Raw genomic sequence first — 18,522 nt, forward strand, 5'->3', positions numbered from 1 at the left:
TGTGAATCTGCAGCTAGTTGAATAATATTACCTGTACACCCTGATCATTAGACGCTATAGATTAATTACTTCTAATTTAATGATGTAAACAGGAGGATCCTAATACTGCCTCTGTATAAGTGACTAATGTTACCAAGGGTGTCATGATTTAGACTGACTGCTGTATGTATCATTAATTGCCTATATTGTCTCAATGGAAGGGCATGGTGTGTGACAGCTATTGCTATCATGTTGATTTTTTTTTTTTTTTTTTTCAAACCTGATGCTAGCATCTAATACAGCAAACAGCAACATTCCCATACTGTCTATAGACTGTTACCATAATAAAACCATGAATCCAATAATATTTACTGGACAACACAACACTGGTAATGGAATTTAAACGAAAAAAATCACAGAAAACTAACTGTGTGCCAAATGTAAATACAGTACCTCAGTGTGCATCATGTATCACCATTCCGGACAGAGGCTGAGGAACTGAAAAGTAGTGTGTCATAACATCCAGTTCTCTATACCTTTTTAATATACTTTGCACACTACAAAAAATGACTTGAAGATGTATTCTTTTCCGTAACAGGTAGGACGGGCAAGACCAGATGTTCAGAGTACATACTGTTAAGCACATTTATTCTATTGGTCATATGCAAAAAGTCCATCTTGCAGACACATTCTTAAACACGTTTTACATTTTATTATATACAATGAATCTGTTTCAGTAGTGCAACTCGTGCAAGCATGAAATGACAAACATTGTCCTTCACTTTGTTTTTATATACTGTATAAACATCACTGTTACTTATAAGCAAAACAATGTCATATTTAAGATACGGAACTTTACACATTTGTACAGTATTCATACCATCTTAAGATAAACTGTGCTCCTTTATTGTGACCTATTTAACAGGAATTGTTCAATGAAAAACTTTTATACACAGCACAATACTCTCAAATGCGTCCCACGATCAAGGTGTATGTCCTGTATAGAATGCAGTTCAAAGTAGTGCCAAATATTTCAGTATCTAAGCACTAATTAAACAAAAACTCAAATGGGAAGAGCAGGTGATTTTGCAGTGGACTTGCTTAATGACAACATTCCAGTTTTCAGACTCTATCTATTTAAAAAACAATAATACAAAAACAAAAGTAAACCTTTGTACAAAAAAATAAAAATATTAAAAACAAAAAAGGATGCTTGAACATCCATACTGGAAGTTATTTATTTATGATCCTCAATCCATGTTGAACTTAAATGTTCAAAAGTGTTAAGCATTACTTTGTCACAATTCTGCAAACTTAAACCCTGTACTACACACATGCACACCATCAGAAACGCAGTTTCAGCTTCTGTTACCTTCTACATGCGCATGTTCATAAGACATGCTTACTGAAACTGGGAGTGTATCTGAATGCACAATTAGTGACTTCATGCTTTGGAAAAATTATTTGCATCAGCACATTAAGGCAAAAAAAAAAAAAAGTTAAACATGCATTTCAAGACATATTCCCAGCCAGGTGACAGATAATCAAACAAAGTGCATTTGTTTTTGTTTTAACAATAACCCCTGAGCACTGTAATATCGTGTCATATAAAGGAACCAGGTAAGTCCACTCACTTCACTTGCATAAAATACAGAACCTGTAGTTTATGAACAGAAGCCAGTAAAAAAGCACAGGTTATATGAAGAGGAGGAGACAGAGGGGTAGAAAGATCTTTTCCTTCTCCACAGATTTCTTCTCCTTCAGGACAGGACAGTTCTTCACTGAAGTGTAAAATGTTAAGTATTCCAGGGAACTTCAAATTCTACATTATTCTTTGGACAAGAACCCCGACATTTTCCAAATGGCAACCACACTTTGTTGTGCTCACAGAGCATGCTGCTAAAAATTCAAGTTTGTATTGTGTCCACTTATCTGAGCCTGCACCGGCTGCTATGTGTTGCTGAAGTGGTTAATGCTCTGTGGATGAAGCTGTTGCCACATCTGCTGCTGCTGTACCGCTAGCTGTTGAGACTGGTCGGAGGAGGAAAGGATGTTCATTAATGGAGCCACGCAGTTTGCAGGAATGATCAAACCTGTTTTCAAAAAGGAGAACAAACAAACTTGTTAAGATTAGACCTCTAAAAGCTCCCCCCTAAAAACAAACATTCACGCACCTTTCTATACATTGCTTCAAAACTTTGCCAAAACAGAAATCCATTAATAAAACCAAAAATATTTAGTCACCAATCTGCAAAGTTAAATGTATAGATCACAAGCACTTGCGTCATTATTCTTATTAATACAACTATTAACAACATCTGCATTTGTCGACTTTTATTCTTGGAATTCAAATATTGTAGATTCAAACGTATGCTCAATTCAAGCACCCTTTTGTTAAGCAGTAACTACACCAAGTTTCATTTCCTCCCCTAGATGTCCGTCAGCACAATAAACAACCTACTTGAAGCACATTTGATGCTTACCCACAATCCTCTGTCCATCTTCTGTTCTTAACCGAACTATTTGCATTTTGACATTTGTTCCACTCACTGAGGCCAGAACACCCTCAACTTTTGTCCAGACACTCAGTACCGAACCACACAGGACAAAGTACGTTCGGCAGCGTAGACCGATTTCACACTGTAGTCCTACAGATGCCTTTTTGCAATTGCCTCGCCTGGTAAGACACACACATGTAGAAACATAAGTGCAAGAATGCAGATGACTTGAACATACGTATAGCAGCACAAAATTCACTTTTTATGTAACATTCATTAGACCCAATACAGTAGAGCATATAGGGGGTTAAACATTTTGATTTATAAAAAGCCTAAAATCTTGAAAAAGCTTTAAATATCACTTCCTTCTTTAGTTTATCTGATAACCACTTCTACTCTTTGTTGACTCAATGCTGATGAAAATGACATTTAAACCTCAAGATGGAATTATATAAAGCTTACCAATAGGCATGGGAACATGTGTCTGCTGATGAATTGTACTGCTCTATCCAATGTTGCTTGGCATCTTCAGAAAGTACCTGTTTGAAGCGCACAACACAACACAAAAAAAAGTTACTTAACCCTTTGCGGTCCATTGTCGGACTGGGTCCGACATTGCAATTATTCCTCTCAGGTCCTTTGTCGGACTGGGTCCGACTTCATTATAGCAATGCAAAAAACGGGTTTCTAGTCGTTTTTTCTCCGGAAAAAGCCGAGAAAACCATTCAATTGTCAAGTGGGAGCGACAGGAGCCGAGACAAGTCGAAAAAAAAAAAAAAAAAGGCGTATCTCATGAATAGTCATACATGGCCTGGTATCAGATAACGGGGCGGTCGTAAGTAAACAAGCAGGCTGATCAGTGCATCAGCGCACAGAGAACACTGACATTTGCAGAGCTTTTTTGAGATGTTATAGTAATAAAATAATGACTTGGATCGCATTATTGAGGAGTTTGGTGATAAAACGAGTGATCAGGAGATGATTGATCGGAATGTACGACTATTATTTTTATTATTATTTATTTCTTACATAGGTGAAAGCTATAGCGAACGAAAGGGTGGGGCGGGGCTGGAGATGCCTAGTGAGTGCTTTGTTGATATGCAGGGCCATTTAAACCCGTTTGACTGTGGAAAAAAATACTTTTAAACAGCGCGTATAAAATTAACTGCGCGTGTGAAAATTAATTAGACCTGACGTGCCTGACGCGCAATTAATAAATGGACCGCAAAGGGTTAATGACAAAAAACGGTCCCCAAACTTTGGAATCAAGCGAGGTAAAAAGCAACGTGTGAGCTATAAGGCGGCACAATGCAAATCAAAGGGTTTACCTTCTTGCATTTCTTCCTAATGTCTGCGTAGACCTCCAGTTTGAGCTGTTTTCCTGTGTTTGGTCGATACACCAGAAACAACCTCTTTTTGGCATTAACTTCCTTAACAAGGATTGCAGTCTTTTTGTTGTTCCTGATCTGCAAACGGTAATAAATACACACATTTAGGACACACCAGAAAAGCAAAGTGGGCTGTCATACACTTAACTCATGATTACTTTTTAAACCCATTAGTATTGTTGTTTTTATTAATGTCATTGTTTTTATTGTGCTACCTGCAACTTTTCAAAAGGTTAAATTTGATTACATACTGGAGTTGATTGATACTTGCCTGTATATAAAATCCATCATCTGGTCCCGACTGTTCAGCCCAAACTCTGGTTGAATCCTCCCAAGACATTCCTCTCTCGACACTTACCTACAAGAGAAATACATTTGTGAGTGACTGAAATGCCTCTATACATCCATATATATTGACTCCCATACTGCTGATACCTGGCACGCTCTTAAGTTACAAAACACAGGCTAGTCAGTTGTAATCAAATAATCCGGTTAACTTACTGTATACAATTCCACATGTCCTGAGGTTGAATATCCCGGAGTAAGAAACTTCTTGGATTCTACTTTCCTCACCTTCTCATCCCCAGAGCCAAGATCTGAACAGAAAATGCACATATTAAAATTCACCATGTTTAATGGTTTTAAATAACAGATGCATTTTAGGGAACTGAAATTGCTTACCCAAAATACCCATATCATATCGACCATTCTTTTTGGCATTCTGAATTACAGCACTTAATGTGTCCGAGAAATACTGAAAGAGTGCATTCTGTTGTTGGACCTCCATGCCAAGAATTCGATTCAAGAACTTGCCAATGTTGTTATAATCTGTGAGAAAAGAAATTTTCCAAAAGATTTAACAGATCACACATTTTTCACTTCTTTATTATGATGTTAAGGTTCTCTTATCAGAGCATTCCAAAACTTACCTTTATCCAACATGAGGATTCCTGAACGATCTTCCACATTTATTAATCCAACACCAATCAACCCATGACGAATTTCTGCATTAAAAAAAAAAAGAAATCAAAATACTGCCGCTTTTTTCTTCAAAATCAGGACTGTAATGCAATAATGATACACGTTCTATTACCTTTAAAGAAATCTCCATCAAAGTTAGCAGGGGGTGACACTATTGGGGAATCCAAGTTTACAATGGACTTCATCACAATTTCCAGAGCACTTCTACCGTACTACAAAAAAATATATATACATTATATAATGTTAGAATATGAATCCACCTCGCGTACATGTACAAATCTGTTTGGCATACAGATGCCACAGTATACCCCCAGACTGATTCTCTCAAACTTGTGGCCCTTAGCAATTTTTATGACAACTGGATTAGCAGCACTCGCTAGACTTAGAACTGTAAAGTGTGACACACACATTTCAGATTGCCATCCATTACCAATGGTGTAAACTTATATTTTCAAACAACAAAAAAAAGAAATAAATAAATTTGCAGATAATAATGAAGGGCTTACCTTATTGTCAAAATTGAATCTGCTTAGGTCTCTGGATTCGGTGGCTCTTCTATCACCATGCGTAAGGGCTCCCTTAAAATAGAAAAGGCAGGAAATTGGGGTTACACACAGAAAAGGTACAGGGCAAGCAGACAGGGAAGAGGTTTGAATTCTGCAACTTAATTACATGGGGTCATATCTATTGCAACTAAAAAATACTTGGTTCCAAAACCAAATTGGTAAATAAAAGCTACTCTGACACTTCTGAATAATTCTAGGTGAATACATAGACATGACATTTGTAAAAATAAAATTGTGGAGGTCGTCAGAATTACTGTCTTCAAAGACAGATCACTTCCACTTACCAAACTCTCAAGCCTTTTGGCCACAATTGATGCAAATCTCTGTTCTCCAGCTAGCTCGGATATGAGGAACACGTACTCTGGAGCAGTCACCTGGTTTGATCTGTGTGTTCGTCCTGTGAAATGAAAAGTAAAAGTTAACAAGCCAATTATCTAATACAAACTTGGGTAAGTTACTCAGCCTCACTAGGAACCACTGAAAAAAAAAAGTTCTCCAGCTAAGAAAACACAAACATTGTAAGCGAGGCTACTCACCAAACTGCTGAATGGCTCTATCAGCACTCCAGGGCAACTCCAAAGTCATGTGCACGCGTCTCCTCTGGTTTTTAACTCTCCGGTCTGCTTGCAATGAGATACCAGAACTTGCAGCTTCTGATATTATGGCAATGTTCTTCAAAGGATAGAAAAAGTATGTTCTGCAAATTGTTTTTTATTTTGATGTCAAGAATAAAAAAAAACAACATCCCAGGACACAGCTCACTGTGACCTACATCCATTTTTGTACACACATATAAAAATGAAAGTTGGAAAAAGGTATAACAAAGTCTACACGGCAATGCACAAAACTTATCATGCCTACGTAAAACCATACCTTCTCTCCATCCATGAACCTCTGTTTCTCTGTGATATTCAAGATTTCCACTGGAACATCAAGCTCTGATCTCGATTCATAGGATATGCTTCCGTCATCATTGCTCACAACTCTGCCCTTACGCCCAGTCATCTATAAAAGAAGCAGAACCATTCATTCCCACTGCAGGAAAAGCAGCACCACAATACTTCATATCAAACACAAGCAAGTCACTCTGAAACAGAGGGGAAATCCTCATCGATGACACTGCACTTGGAAGATATTTAGTCCTTGCACTTCATTTCTAACTGAGACTTAGCATTAAGGGAGAATCTACATACATTTAAAACCTGTGCATTGCAAGTTTTAGACCCACCTCTGCCACATTATCTGGACCTCCAAGTTCATCAATCAGTTCGTCGAGAGTGTTGGGAGGCAGATCTTCAGCAAGCTTCTCCAGTTTGTCTAGCAGCTCTCGTTTCATCTGCTGGGCATTTTCAACAGCATCCTGGCTAGTTACACAGCTGCTACTTTCACTGTCTTTTTTTGCTGAAACACAGATAACAGATAAACCATTAAACCAAGAGAACCTGCAGATAGGGATTTCCAAAAAACAGTCAGTCATTCTATCAGTGCCAAAGCAATATTATAGTTCTGAACTATACATACAACAAACAGTATATAGAAACGGCCATACATTTATATCACACAAATTAGATTTGATGGGTGGATAAGATTCAATTATTCAGCACTTACTGATGGAAGGTGCACTACTTGTAGTGTTAGCAACTGGAGTTGAAAAAGCCGGTCGTTTTGAGCCAAGACCAGATGCCAACAAGGCACTGTGGATAGAATCTGGATCTATATTCTTCTTTTTCTTTTTATTCTTCTTGTCTTTTGTTTTCTTGTGATCTTTTCTTATTAGCCAAGGATCTAAAAAGAAATGTTTAAAATCAAGCACTTGGTAATAAAACACTATTTACTGGATCCTGTTGGTCAAACAGCATTGATAGTTACGGATTTCATTTTACAGAAAGACATATTCATAACTGCAACTTTAAATGAACTTTTGCAATGCTTTAACTTACCATCTTCATCGTCCTCACTGGATTCATCTCTGAAAGGATTGAAGTCATCTTCATCATCCTCCCCAGAGCTGACAGACTTGAAACTGTCATTGTCACTTTCAGCTTCCTTTGCAGAAGCAGAGTCGCTGTCACTTTCATCAGAACTGCTGCCCCCGAGCCCACCAGACTTGCGAGGCTTCTTTGCTTCCTTCTTTGTGTCTTGGCCTATTAAAGAAACATGAGAGCATTCCGTGAGAAGGGAAATCAGAAGAGCATAATGCATGCCAATCCATGACCTCGCCGAAGAGGTAGACTTGGTTATATTAATTTGAAGTAAAAAGTTGGTTTATTTATTTTTTTAAATGAAGTCCTACTTATGTCCATCAACCTCGCTCCGAGACTGAAAACATTTCTTACCTTTCCGTTTCTTTCCCTTATTGTCTGTAGAGGCACAGTCATTGGGAGATGGAGTTTTCTTAGCAGATAAATCAATTCCCAATAAGCTAAATAGCTTTTGTCTGTCAGGTGCTGGGAAATGTTTCTCTACAAGGGACTGCAGCACTCCCCTATTGAAAGATAATGGAAAATGATAGAATTCATGCAGACACTGTATGAAAGAAAACAAAGTAACGTCAAGTTTACATCCAACCCTGCCCTGCCCCCTGGTCTCAAGTTATTCTGACCAGATAGATCTGTATTGTTTGTTAAAACATAAGATTAGCAAACCTGGCATTGGATCTAAATTTCAGTTACAACAAAATGTATTCACACACTTTGTAACGCAACAAATAGCTCTGTGCAGAACTTTTTAGTACAATAGTATCTGTTTTAGTTTAGATTGTACAAACTTGATTTCAACACGATCTAGGAACCGATAGATAAAAAGGAAAATAAAACTTACTTTGCTGTGGAAACAAAGTCGTTTAGCTCCCCACCTCCCTCTTCCAGTGCTTCTAGTGTGCGGGCTTCTCCAGTGGACTGAAGACCAATAACTACGCACTTTACAAAACAAAAACAAAGGTTCAAATCAGTGCTTCCATTGGTTCTCTTATTAAAATCAAGTACTAGAAAACAAACTGCAATTATCTGGTAACAATGCTGGTTTAAGTTCAAGTGAGAAGGTCCTTTCACTTTGTCCTGGGTAAACCATGTCACAATAGCAGGAACACCAGAGTTACTTTCATCAACACAGTGAAGAATGAATGATCTGGACAGAGAAGGTACGCACTACAAGATATCCTAAATCCTGTTTGTTCTTACCTTTCCGTTTTTTATTTCTTCTCGAGCAAGTTGCACAACTCTCTTCACCTTCGATGCTATACAGAGATATTTGAAGAACCTTTGGTGTGCCGACCAGAACTGGCCCCACATAGACTTCTTCATCCGTTGCTCTGCATCCATGAGGTTTGCTGCCAGCTGGAACTTCTCTCTGGCTGCAACCCACTACAAAACATTTGCTTTTTTTATTAAAACGTAATTTAAAAACACAGGCAGTTGCGAGTGGTAACTGATAACATTATGAAAAAAGAAAAAGCCTTTACTCATACATAATATATTATGTTTTTGACTATAGTATATGCTGAAACAATAGAAAAAGCAAAACAAAGCACAAGGAAGTGAGTGGTTTGCTCCACAAATACAGCTTCCTTATTAGGCAGACTTCAAATTGTACATGCATTGCCTCTATTTTGCAGTAAATGCAAGTTTTCAAATTCAGGTTTCTTGCTAGTTTTATAATGGTTTTATTCCTCACAGAACATTTGCTTCAAAATAGGACCCTATGTCTACCTTCTGGTTTGAGGACGAGGCTGTAAAACTTGATTCTTCTAAAATGATGCTTGATAAGCAAGCTGTGCAGCTAAGCACTCGCTTCCTTGTGTAATGATTTGACCCATCTGCTATGAAAAACCAGAATGACTACTTACCAATCGTACAGCCTTGTTATACATCTTGACATAGTCTTGGGTCAGTGGAACTTCCTCGATTTTGAAGGTCACACCTGAAAAGCTCAACTGTCTTGCAATGTACATTCCACGTAGCTTCATATCCATGGCAACAATTTCCATGGCACCTACCCCTCTTTACAAAAACAAAAAATGTACACACACACACACATTTATTTCTTTGAATACAATATGGATATTCATTGATTTAGCAAAAAGTTATTAAATTTGTGAAATACAACAAAAGTAAATGGTATTTAGCCAGCTTCATGCAAGTTCTTTGTTGAAGGGAACACTTACAACCACACAGTAAACAATCATAAGGATTACCAGTCATGGAAAAACCAAATTGTACATATTCCAATATATTACACATTCTCATAAATAGCTACTGCTGTAGGGTTGATAAGCAAGGTGAGCAAGCAACATGCCACCCCCCTCCCCCAGAAGACCTTCACATTATGTATTAATATTAACAGTATTGTGTGGGAGTACTGTCTTGCTAATGTGCATATCCACACAAATACCAAGGCTTGTCGCACCATTTTGAATAATATTTAATTTGACACTAAAAGCCCATTTAAGCTAAATACCTTGTAAATTAAGTTGGAATAGTAACTTGGTTTATGCAAAAGAAATTTAAAAAAGGACCAATGTTCTAGCTTCATATTTAAACAGCAGTGTTGTATAATTTACCTTCTCTCCACAGCTTGAATGAAATTGCTGAACTCCTTGAATGGAGTTCCTTCACCCCAAATTCCAAGACGATTCATATATGCCATGTTCCGTGGCTCAGAGGCACCTAGCCAAATAAACACATCAAAATGCTGTACGGAGCATACTTAAGAACTTGGTGCTTTGAAGCTGAATTGTATTTTCTTAAGCGCTATGAAATCCTCAGAATCTCTTATTTTCCGATATCACTACGTTTTCAGATTCAGGTTTTCTGCAGTGGCGGCCAGCAAAATTTGGTCCCATGTGTCAGATAGAGGTGTATGGAGGAATCAAAGGGTTTGTATCAAATTATACAGATATATAAAGTGATATAGAGATAAATAAACGTTCTGCTTTTATCCTGCATGTTTTAATATGCAAGGCCGTGTTTAAATTGTATTTAAACATACCGCATTATTGTGCATTCATCACAATTCAACAACAGCCCAAGAAACACACACTTCTATCACCAGAACAGTTCTCCATACCTGTAGCACTAGCATACACCACCCTTGCTTTTGGCAGTTTGTTTTGCAGTTCTAAGACAGCTAACCCAGTCTTGGTAGGTTTCGAATTCCCAATTGGACATACATTTTTAGCTTTGTGGCATTCATCAAACACAATCTGAACACTTAGTTAAGGAACATCTTTACCAAACAGACTGAAAATGCAGCCAAAACTGCAGACATGTAGACATGAAAAAGACACCTATTTCATTACATGCGAGTACTTCAACCTGTAGGGATAGCATATCCCTTCCAGCTTCTTATTTTAGAGCAAAACTTGCAATGAAATCAAAGGATACAACTCCATCAAAGTCTTCACCACACCAATGAAGAAGCTGTTTAAATCTGGTCTTGTATTTTCCACCGGACTGACTTTCACCAATCAGAGAGGAGTAAGTTGCAAAAATTACACCTTTCTTCACACTTCCATTGTGTTTGGAAGAAATTTTCCCATATTTAAACTGCAAAACAAGACACATGCATATGGTAACATGTGAATACTCAAGAAGCCTGTTTTTGTTTTGTTTTTATTAAATAAACAGTGTATTACCTTATTCAGTGAATGGACCTGGATATTTTTGGCTCCAATGTCTCTCAAATCTCTTTCAGCATCATACTTCAAGTCATTGGAAACACTAAACCTGCAAGATTAGATACAAAGGTTACATTTTATATGACTGTCAGCTAAATATTTAAACAAAAAAAATATGGTTTAAAATTGTAAAAAATGTGTCAACCAGACAAAAGTACTAGTCTTTGTAAGAGTTACTACCACAAAAATGTTAACTTATCTTGTGCTATAGTCACAATTAGTGTTGTACAAGTATGAATCTATCATCTCAAAGCACAGAATAAGCTTCCCTCATGGGGATGCTTAACTACTATTTAACAAGAGGTATGTTATCTGTATTTTAAAATGTTAGTGCAGTTATTATTCTTACCAGAGTGCCCTTTTCCTGCCCAAAATGTAATTCTCGTAAATGATGCCTGCAATGGTTCTCCCTTTCCCTACGCCAGCTCCATCTCCTATTAAATAGGCAGCTCTGTCTCCATTTGGAAGGAACGTTTCATGTTGCTGAAAGTAAGAGAAATTAGTGAAATGCCTCATCTTAAAACTAGGAGGATTGCACATGTTTAAAAAAAAAAAAAAAAAGCATTTGCTATGGTTTTACCGTTAATAAGCGGGGATTGAACTCAGTGGAACAAAGCTTCCTTTGTCCAGTGAGATGAAAGTGAGTTTCCGAACACCCTGTATACAATGTACATGATACTGGAAGCTGTACATGGTACTGTACTGCAAAAAACATGTACAAAGAGATTCTCCGTGTGAATCAAAATAAACAAATCTGAGAAAACAAGCAGGTAGACAAATACCTGTGCTGTGTATGTAATTGCTTCAAGCTGCAATGCTGAAAGCCATCCCCTATCAATGATCTCCTCAGATAAAGACAACCTGTACCACACATCAGGTGGAGAAACACTGGACAATGAACTTGTCTCAACGACTGGGTCAGGATGACGCAGACCAACTTTCACTGCAAAGAGAAAAACATTGCTTTAATTCTGATAAGAATGCTACAAAAGGGCAAATGATTTTTCTTCACCTCCAGCTTAAATAAATCAGTTTAAAACAATGCACACACACAGATCTAACACTCAATGCAAAGTATGTATGAATTTAGAAGAAGGAACCCATTAGACCTACATTTCATTGGCATGTACTCAGCATAGGTTTCTGCATGGCCAAGTTCCTCCTCATCCTCCTCATCTGGCTCCTCCTCTTCTTTTATTCCTGGTATTTTCTGGAAATATGTTTAGACACTTATATACCATTGATTAAAAAAATACATTTCAAAACAGACAGGTATTTTTTATTTATTTATTTTTTTTACATTTTTGGTTTTCAGGGTCATTCCCTTTGTTTATTATTCAGTAAAACAGTTACATATTCAATCTACTTTCATCACTATTACAAGGGTTATATAAAATTTTACATAACAGAAATATGCAGTTTTCATAGGGAATACCATGACATATCATCCTAAAATACTCACGTTAGTAGGCGAAAAGCTCCGCATTTTAATTTCATCATTAATCCAAATTCGTGCAACATCTTTGTTTGAGACTTCTTTCTTTACACCATTTAGATCAGCTAAAAACAGAAAAGATGGCAATTTTACTGTAATTAACCAACAAAATGTACAGTAAGCTATGAAAACCCTGGCTTAAATGCAAATATATCTTGTTTCTAATGTGTTGCACAATGACAAGCTATTGTTTATTATACTATTTAGGTCAAGTCAAGGACAAAACTGATACAAGTTTGAAAGTTAAATCCTGGTAACTCATCGGATATTGATCCTGTTAACTAACTTTAAACAACAAACTAGCAAGGCAGATTACACACATTTCAATAAGGAACATTAATCTTTAAATCCAAACTACCCCTGTGCAACAGACACCAGCTTAAGACTAACGTGCATTTTAATCAACATTTAAAGGTGCACTGTTTTTCACTCCAGTGATAACCATCAACTATCTTACCTGGTTTATTTAACATCTTTGTAGAGAGCACAATGATCTCTGTAAAAGTCAATTTGTTTCAAAATGTTTTTACTTACAAGAACAAAACCTCAAGAATTGTCATTTTATTTGCTACACACATGAATTTCAATTTCTTACAACATTTCTTGAAACATTGTTTATTTAAATGAACATTCCTACTGCCAGATGTAAAGTATAGGGTAGACCAAAATGAACGAGGGGCACGCACTGGTTAAAATATAATTCACACAGCAGTACTTTGTGTAGAAATTCTTTCTATATCTTCATATAACGCTCATCCCAGCTAGTTTACTGCAGGTTCTTTCATTCTCACACATCCTCCACCCACCATATTACAAGCTACTGTACTTGATATTCCCATTAATCTGTTCAAAGAAACACATGCATTATATGGAGCCTGACATTTTGGCGAATGCATTTTACAACCTAGCTCTGTTTTTAAAGCTTATTTTAATTGCAACACTGTGGGGTTAAGCTTTCCATTAATTGCATCTGAAAAGCGGGAAATGGGATAAGACATCATTATGAAGAAAAATGAACATAGGGCAATTTGCTTATTTTATCAAATATGCTACTTACTGGCAGCTGTTGCTACTGGCTGAGCAATATTGGAAGGTGGCTTCAGTTTCATCAGTTCATTGAGACTGCTGCTTCTAAGGAGGTCTTTTAGTTGAATCTGGTCCTTGCCAGGTGTGGTCAGTGTAGTGCGCATTACTGGACTTGTGTAGGATGGCCGCGTTGTCGCAGAGGTGTGAACAATTTTTGCCATGGTGATAGTCTGTCTGGATGTTGTGCCAGAAGGCTTGGTCACAACTATTGTTCCCAGGGATGGGAGCTGATTCAGCTGATTCAAGACAAACGTTGTGGTGGAGGGTTGTGGCTTCTGCAAGAAAGCAAAATATGAAGCAAATATTGTTTAACACCAAAATGAACACCGGTACTTATTTACTGTATTCCTACTTAACCCATTTTGTTCTTTATTTGGTTTGGCATCCAGGATACGACTACAGTAATGTTGCCCACAATAAAACACTGTATTTCTCAAACAATCATAATTACAACCTTTTTTTTTCTCTAGGAAGATGAAAACATTGATTTGTATTCCACATCACCAAATAAAATAATAATGATAATACGGACCCTAACAGTCACAGTTGGAGTAGGTGGAAGAGCTGGTCCCTGCTTCACTGTTACTGCTCCCAAGTCTTGTTCCAATGCACTAATTGGTACTGACTGAAAAGAAAGAAAATTCAGAATATGTATGGTCTGTTCTTTGAAAGCAGAGAAAATACAACTGAAAATGTACAGATTCAAACAGGACAAAGCAGTCACTGTACAAACACCACTATACCAATATATTAAATACATTTAATGTAGAAATGGCATTGTGTTCAAAAGCCAAATATCAAGATGGATGCTAAAATGACTTTTTTCCCTACCTGTTGATTACCAGCAGATGGCAAGGGAGCCCCCAATCCAGCATCCAGTGGACCAATATCAAAGAGATCATTTGGACTGATTCCACTCTCGCTCAGAGCAGCGAGTAACAGGTCTTGACCTGGATCCATCATCTATAAGAGAAGGATGACAACCATCAAATGACATTTACAGTAGTACAATGAAAAAACAAGGTCACTTTCCAGCTCTGATCAGAAAAAACAAGGCATTCCAGAAAATAATCGAAAGAGAAAAAAAAAAGAAGAAGTTGATGAGGGGCTTCTACAGCGTTTACAATATCACACAAGAGGGGGTTCGGTCTTACCTAGTGGCATGAACTCAATAGTGAATTGAAACAGAAACCATCTTAAATGAAAGTACGGGCCTATGCAGTTTTTGGTTTCATCTTGTGAGCTGACAACATAGAAGAGTTTCTGTTAGTATATGAATATATTAGGAGATAACTTTAAACAGAACTTAACCTCAAATTGTATGAAATCATATGTATGGCTAGTTTATTTTTTAGCGCCTGGAAAATGTTAGATATGAGGAATAGCAGCATAATTTACAAAATAGTTATTATCTGGGGTTTAGAGCACTATTTAAGTTCTTAAAACAACGGGTGAAACTAGACCCTGCTATTCACAGTATATAGTGTATTTAATAATGTATGGCATGTTTATCATATTTTTCTTTTTTTTTTTAAAGCAATGCCAGAGTTAACACCTGAACAGTATTATTAGATCACCTAACAGCCCTGAATGACAGAGTAGTACTGGACAACAGAATACAGAAGGGAGTGCCTGACAAAGTAACCTTATCTTTATAAACTAGAATTTGTAAATGTGCAGAAAACCAAACTGTGGCAAGCCATGCAAATCATTGTACAGTATATTGCAGTTTTATCCTGAAATGAAAATGTTATTTGTTAAGGTCTTCATTACTTCATTAATTTAACTATTCCTATTTTAACAAGTCAAATTATTTTTAGTAGCTTAGACGACAAAAAGCAAAAGCGTATTTAATATGTAACCAAAATAGGCTAAACAGGTTCTGTCCTTAGGTGACCTCGACTCTTTTTAAAGTGACGTTGGGGTACTTAGGCAACTCATAAAAAAGACCTTCAGACACATGAAGATAAAAACGTATTTACAGTCATACTTAACTAATAATGCTTTAAAACTATATCTTGTCTGTACAGTATTTGTATGGCAACTAGCGTAAAAATACAAACAGGTTAAACATGCGTCTGCCTGGTACACGTGTGAAAATAATATTCTGTTACACTAGACTTACTAAATTATTACATTTCATTGACAGGTCGCCTATAAAACGCCTTCCTTAAACAAGATTAGCAAGTCTTAGGTTGCTTAAAGAAAGGTCAATTTAAAGCAGTCTGTCATAACCTCTGTTCAAACACGTGTTCGGGTTATAAACTTCCGGGTTTGGTTGGAGCTGGCTACGTAATATTCGTTTTGTTAATTTTTAAACAAACAAATCAGAAAATTATATTATATTATATATATCACACACACGATAGATAACATGTCAAATATAAAAATCTCAAAAAAAAAAAACACAGACGACCTGACAAAAAATAAATACCTCGTTGTAAATCAACATACGTTTGACATACGGTGGCAATACAATTATATAACGCTTATATCCTACCTGCCTTCAACGGTTAGAAACGTGATCACATAATTTAGCATTTGCATTAACAAAACACGTAAATTGTGCGTTACCCTAATGATTGATCAGTCTGCACTTACCATCAGCGGACAACTGTATCCTGAAAATGATAGATGTTTACGTCAAAACAAGTTCCACTCAGCCATTTAGAAACGCTAGTATCAGGATATGAATTGTGTTGTGGGTTTGTGTTTCACGACGCAGAAACACGGAGTCCACGCCGTTCAGCCCGGGGCTGTCTGTGACAATGCTGCTGCTGCTGAGCCCCGTCTCTTGTGCTGGAGAAAGACTCAATCCTTCTCGTGTGTGTGTGTGTGTGTGTGTGTGTGTTATGCTCAGTCACCGTAGCAGCGCCAAAATGAAAACAAAACACACTAATTTGTAATGCTCCCACGGCGCAGGTCGGATTATTTCTTATTCCAACAAAGTCCAAAGATTCTTAGCGACCATTTTAAGACCTCGCTGCCCTCATATGACACGTACTTTTCTACTTTCTAGTCTCCGATCACTGCTGCGGATTTAGGGGTTGCTTCTACCTCATCCCGACTCTTTCTACTCAACCGTCGCCATCTTTACCGAGCAGGCACGGCCGCGTGCGGATCACGTGACACCCGCCGAGAAACGTCCTCGTGTCGCTACCTGGCCGCAAACCGAGCCCTCGCTGACAACCCACACGCTGTCCGCACGATATATGCGCCGATTCAGAAAAATACAGAATTAAAGGCATTATTTTATATTTTAAAACAGGTCGGAGAAGGAGAGAAGTAAGCCTCTGATCACGTGACCGCAGGTCCGCTTGACAGGAAGTGGCGTAGAAAGCCGAAACCGCTTGGAAGAGGGAGATGGGAGTAAGGTGCTCTGGCAGTGGCGCCATGTTTGGGAGGTCAGAATTTCTAGCTGTCAGGTTGATACAAACTTACTGAAACGTGTTTTTATCCAAACGAAAGTTAATACAGTGCTGTAACATTTAATAGGGAAGTGTTGAACTTTAAATTCGAGTGTAGGCTCGTTTATTTTAATATATTATGGCATAATATTATCTCAGGTGTATGTGCTCAAAGATAATTGTTGTATAGTGAATAAAAGACAACAACAATGCTTTACAGCTCATCCTACTCACACTGCACCAATTCACCACTAGATATCAAATTCTTGGCACATTGACCTTAACTCAAAGACTAAAGAAAAACCTCAGCCGGCATTAGATAATATTTCCTTCTTTTACTGACTCACCATCTGATGACAGTTTGCATTTAGAACCGAGGATCTGGGTCCTGCAGTGTAAATACAACCCGGTTCAGAACTGCAGAATTCACATCAGACTTCAATCAGAATCAGATCAAATTAGTAAATATAACCGGCCAAGCACTTGTCTTTGTTGCAGACCTGAGCAGAATTGCATCGAACTTTCATACTACTTACAGGCTGATTAGTTCTGAAATCCTTTCCACGAAGAGCTAATGAACCCAGACAGACTTCCCAATGAAATTCTAGCGGTCTAACCTATAGCACTGTGTTTTATTGATTTGTTATTTTACCAGTAAACGAAAACTGAAATCGTATTTCCAAAAAATATCCTAGAAGTAACATGGGAGTAAACAGTTACAAAACAATCACAGGTCAGGAAATGGCCATTGTTTTGGGAACTTCACTTATCTAATAAAAGCCTTTGGAACCGTCAGGCTCAGAGAACAGCATTGCTAAAGTAAGTGTTTGCTTGTTGCTGTGGCTTCATAACACAAATGCTCGGCCAGTGTGACATGTTGACAACTTTGGTTTCCCTGACGATTTACCAGGAACCTATTATGGAACACCAGTGGCAAGGCAACCACAACTACTGGGCTTATATAACCAATGCGATTCCTTGCTCACCTGTAGTTAACACAATGAATGAAATGTTTCAAAACCATTTATAGGCTGTTATAAAACAGTGGACTTGTAAAACAGCAGATTCAGTGAAATGCTGTATACAGTAGCTCCGTGCTAATGAATCAGCTCTTTCCATGCTGTTGTGCATCAGTAACTGGTTGTCATATTCAGTGTGATTCACAGCGACTAAAAAGACAACGTGTTCAATTGCAACAATAGTAACACATTCAGACAGCTGTTTATGCAAAACGGTATTTGTTTGGGTTCTAAATCAAAATCAGTTCCAGAGACTGCTCTATGTATTTTTTCACAGTAATACAGCACAAACATGTAATACTCAAATGCATTTGCGCTAAGAAAACAGTTATGTACGACTATTTTTATTTACATTTAAAAGCTGTGGACACAGAATATTTATTCAATATATGGGTCAATTACAAATACCGACACACTCGGAGTCGCCTG

The 18,522-nt window shown here is 37.5% G+C and overlaps 1 protein-coding gene across 2 annotated transcripts; it reads right to left on the minus strand.

Annotated features, from left to right (window-relative positions):
* Positions 1 to 668: 668 nt before the first annotated feature.
* Positions 669 to 16,957, minus strand: LOC117426984 (protein strawberry notch homolog 1). 2 transcript variants are annotated; one of them, XM_034045274.3, is made up of 33 exons: positions 16,269 to 16,957; positions 14,499 to 14,630; positions 14,200 to 14,292; positions 13,639 to 13,942; positions 13,039 to 13,077; positions 12,549 to 12,646; positions 12,200 to 12,296; positions 11,869 to 12,029; positions 11,436 to 11,569; positions 11,045 to 11,135; positions 10,794 to 10,955; positions 10,477 to 10,612; positions 9,971 to 10,076; positions 9,257 to 9,410; positions 8,592 to 8,774; positions 8,233 to 8,330; positions 7,749 to 7,897; positions 7,353 to 7,556; positions 7,021 to 7,197; positions 6,641 to 6,813; positions 6,286 to 6,417; positions 5,949 to 6,084; positions 5,697 to 5,809; positions 5,353 to 5,424; positions 4,959 to 5,058; positions 4,795 to 4,869; positions 4,547 to 4,693; positions 4,367 to 4,461; positions 4,137 to 4,223; positions 3,806 to 3,943; positions 2,940 to 3,016; positions 2,463 to 2,656; positions 669 to 2,072 (listed from the first exon to the last, which is right to left on the minus strand). In XM_034045274.3, exons 1-33 carry the CDS (start codon positions 16,269 to 16,271, stop codon positions 1,930 to 1,932), a joined length of 4,203 nt encoding a protein of 1,400 aa, XP_033901165.3. In that variant the 5' UTR covers positions 16,272 to 16,957; the 3' UTR covers positions 669 to 1,929. The 2 variants fall into 2 exon arrangements, with proteins under 2 accessions (XP_033901165.3, XP_033901167.3); XM_034045276.3 differs by lacking the exon at positions 13,039 to 13,077.
* Between the last annotated feature and the right edge of the window lie 1,565 nt (positions 16,958 to 18,522).

This window comes from Acipenser ruthenus, chromosome 11 (genome assembly GCF_902713425.1).
Source record: "Acipenser ruthenus chromosome 11, fAciRut3.2 maternal haplotype, whole genome shotgun sequence".
Classification (NCBI taxonomy): Eukaryota; Metazoa; Chordata; class Actinopteri; order Acipenseriformes; family Acipenseridae; genus Acipenser; species Acipenser ruthenus.

Coding starts and splice junctions, on each gene's coding strand:
- LOC117426984 (XM_034045274.3), bottom strand. Junction 13,943..14,199: donor CTCCAACTGTGACTGTTAGG/GTCCGTATTATC, acceptor GCTTTCTTGCAG/AAGCCACAACCCTCCACCAC. Junction 7,198..7,352: donor CAGTGAGGACGATGAAGATG/GTAAGTTAAAGC, acceptor ATTTCTTTTTAG/ATCCTTGGCTAATAAGAAAA.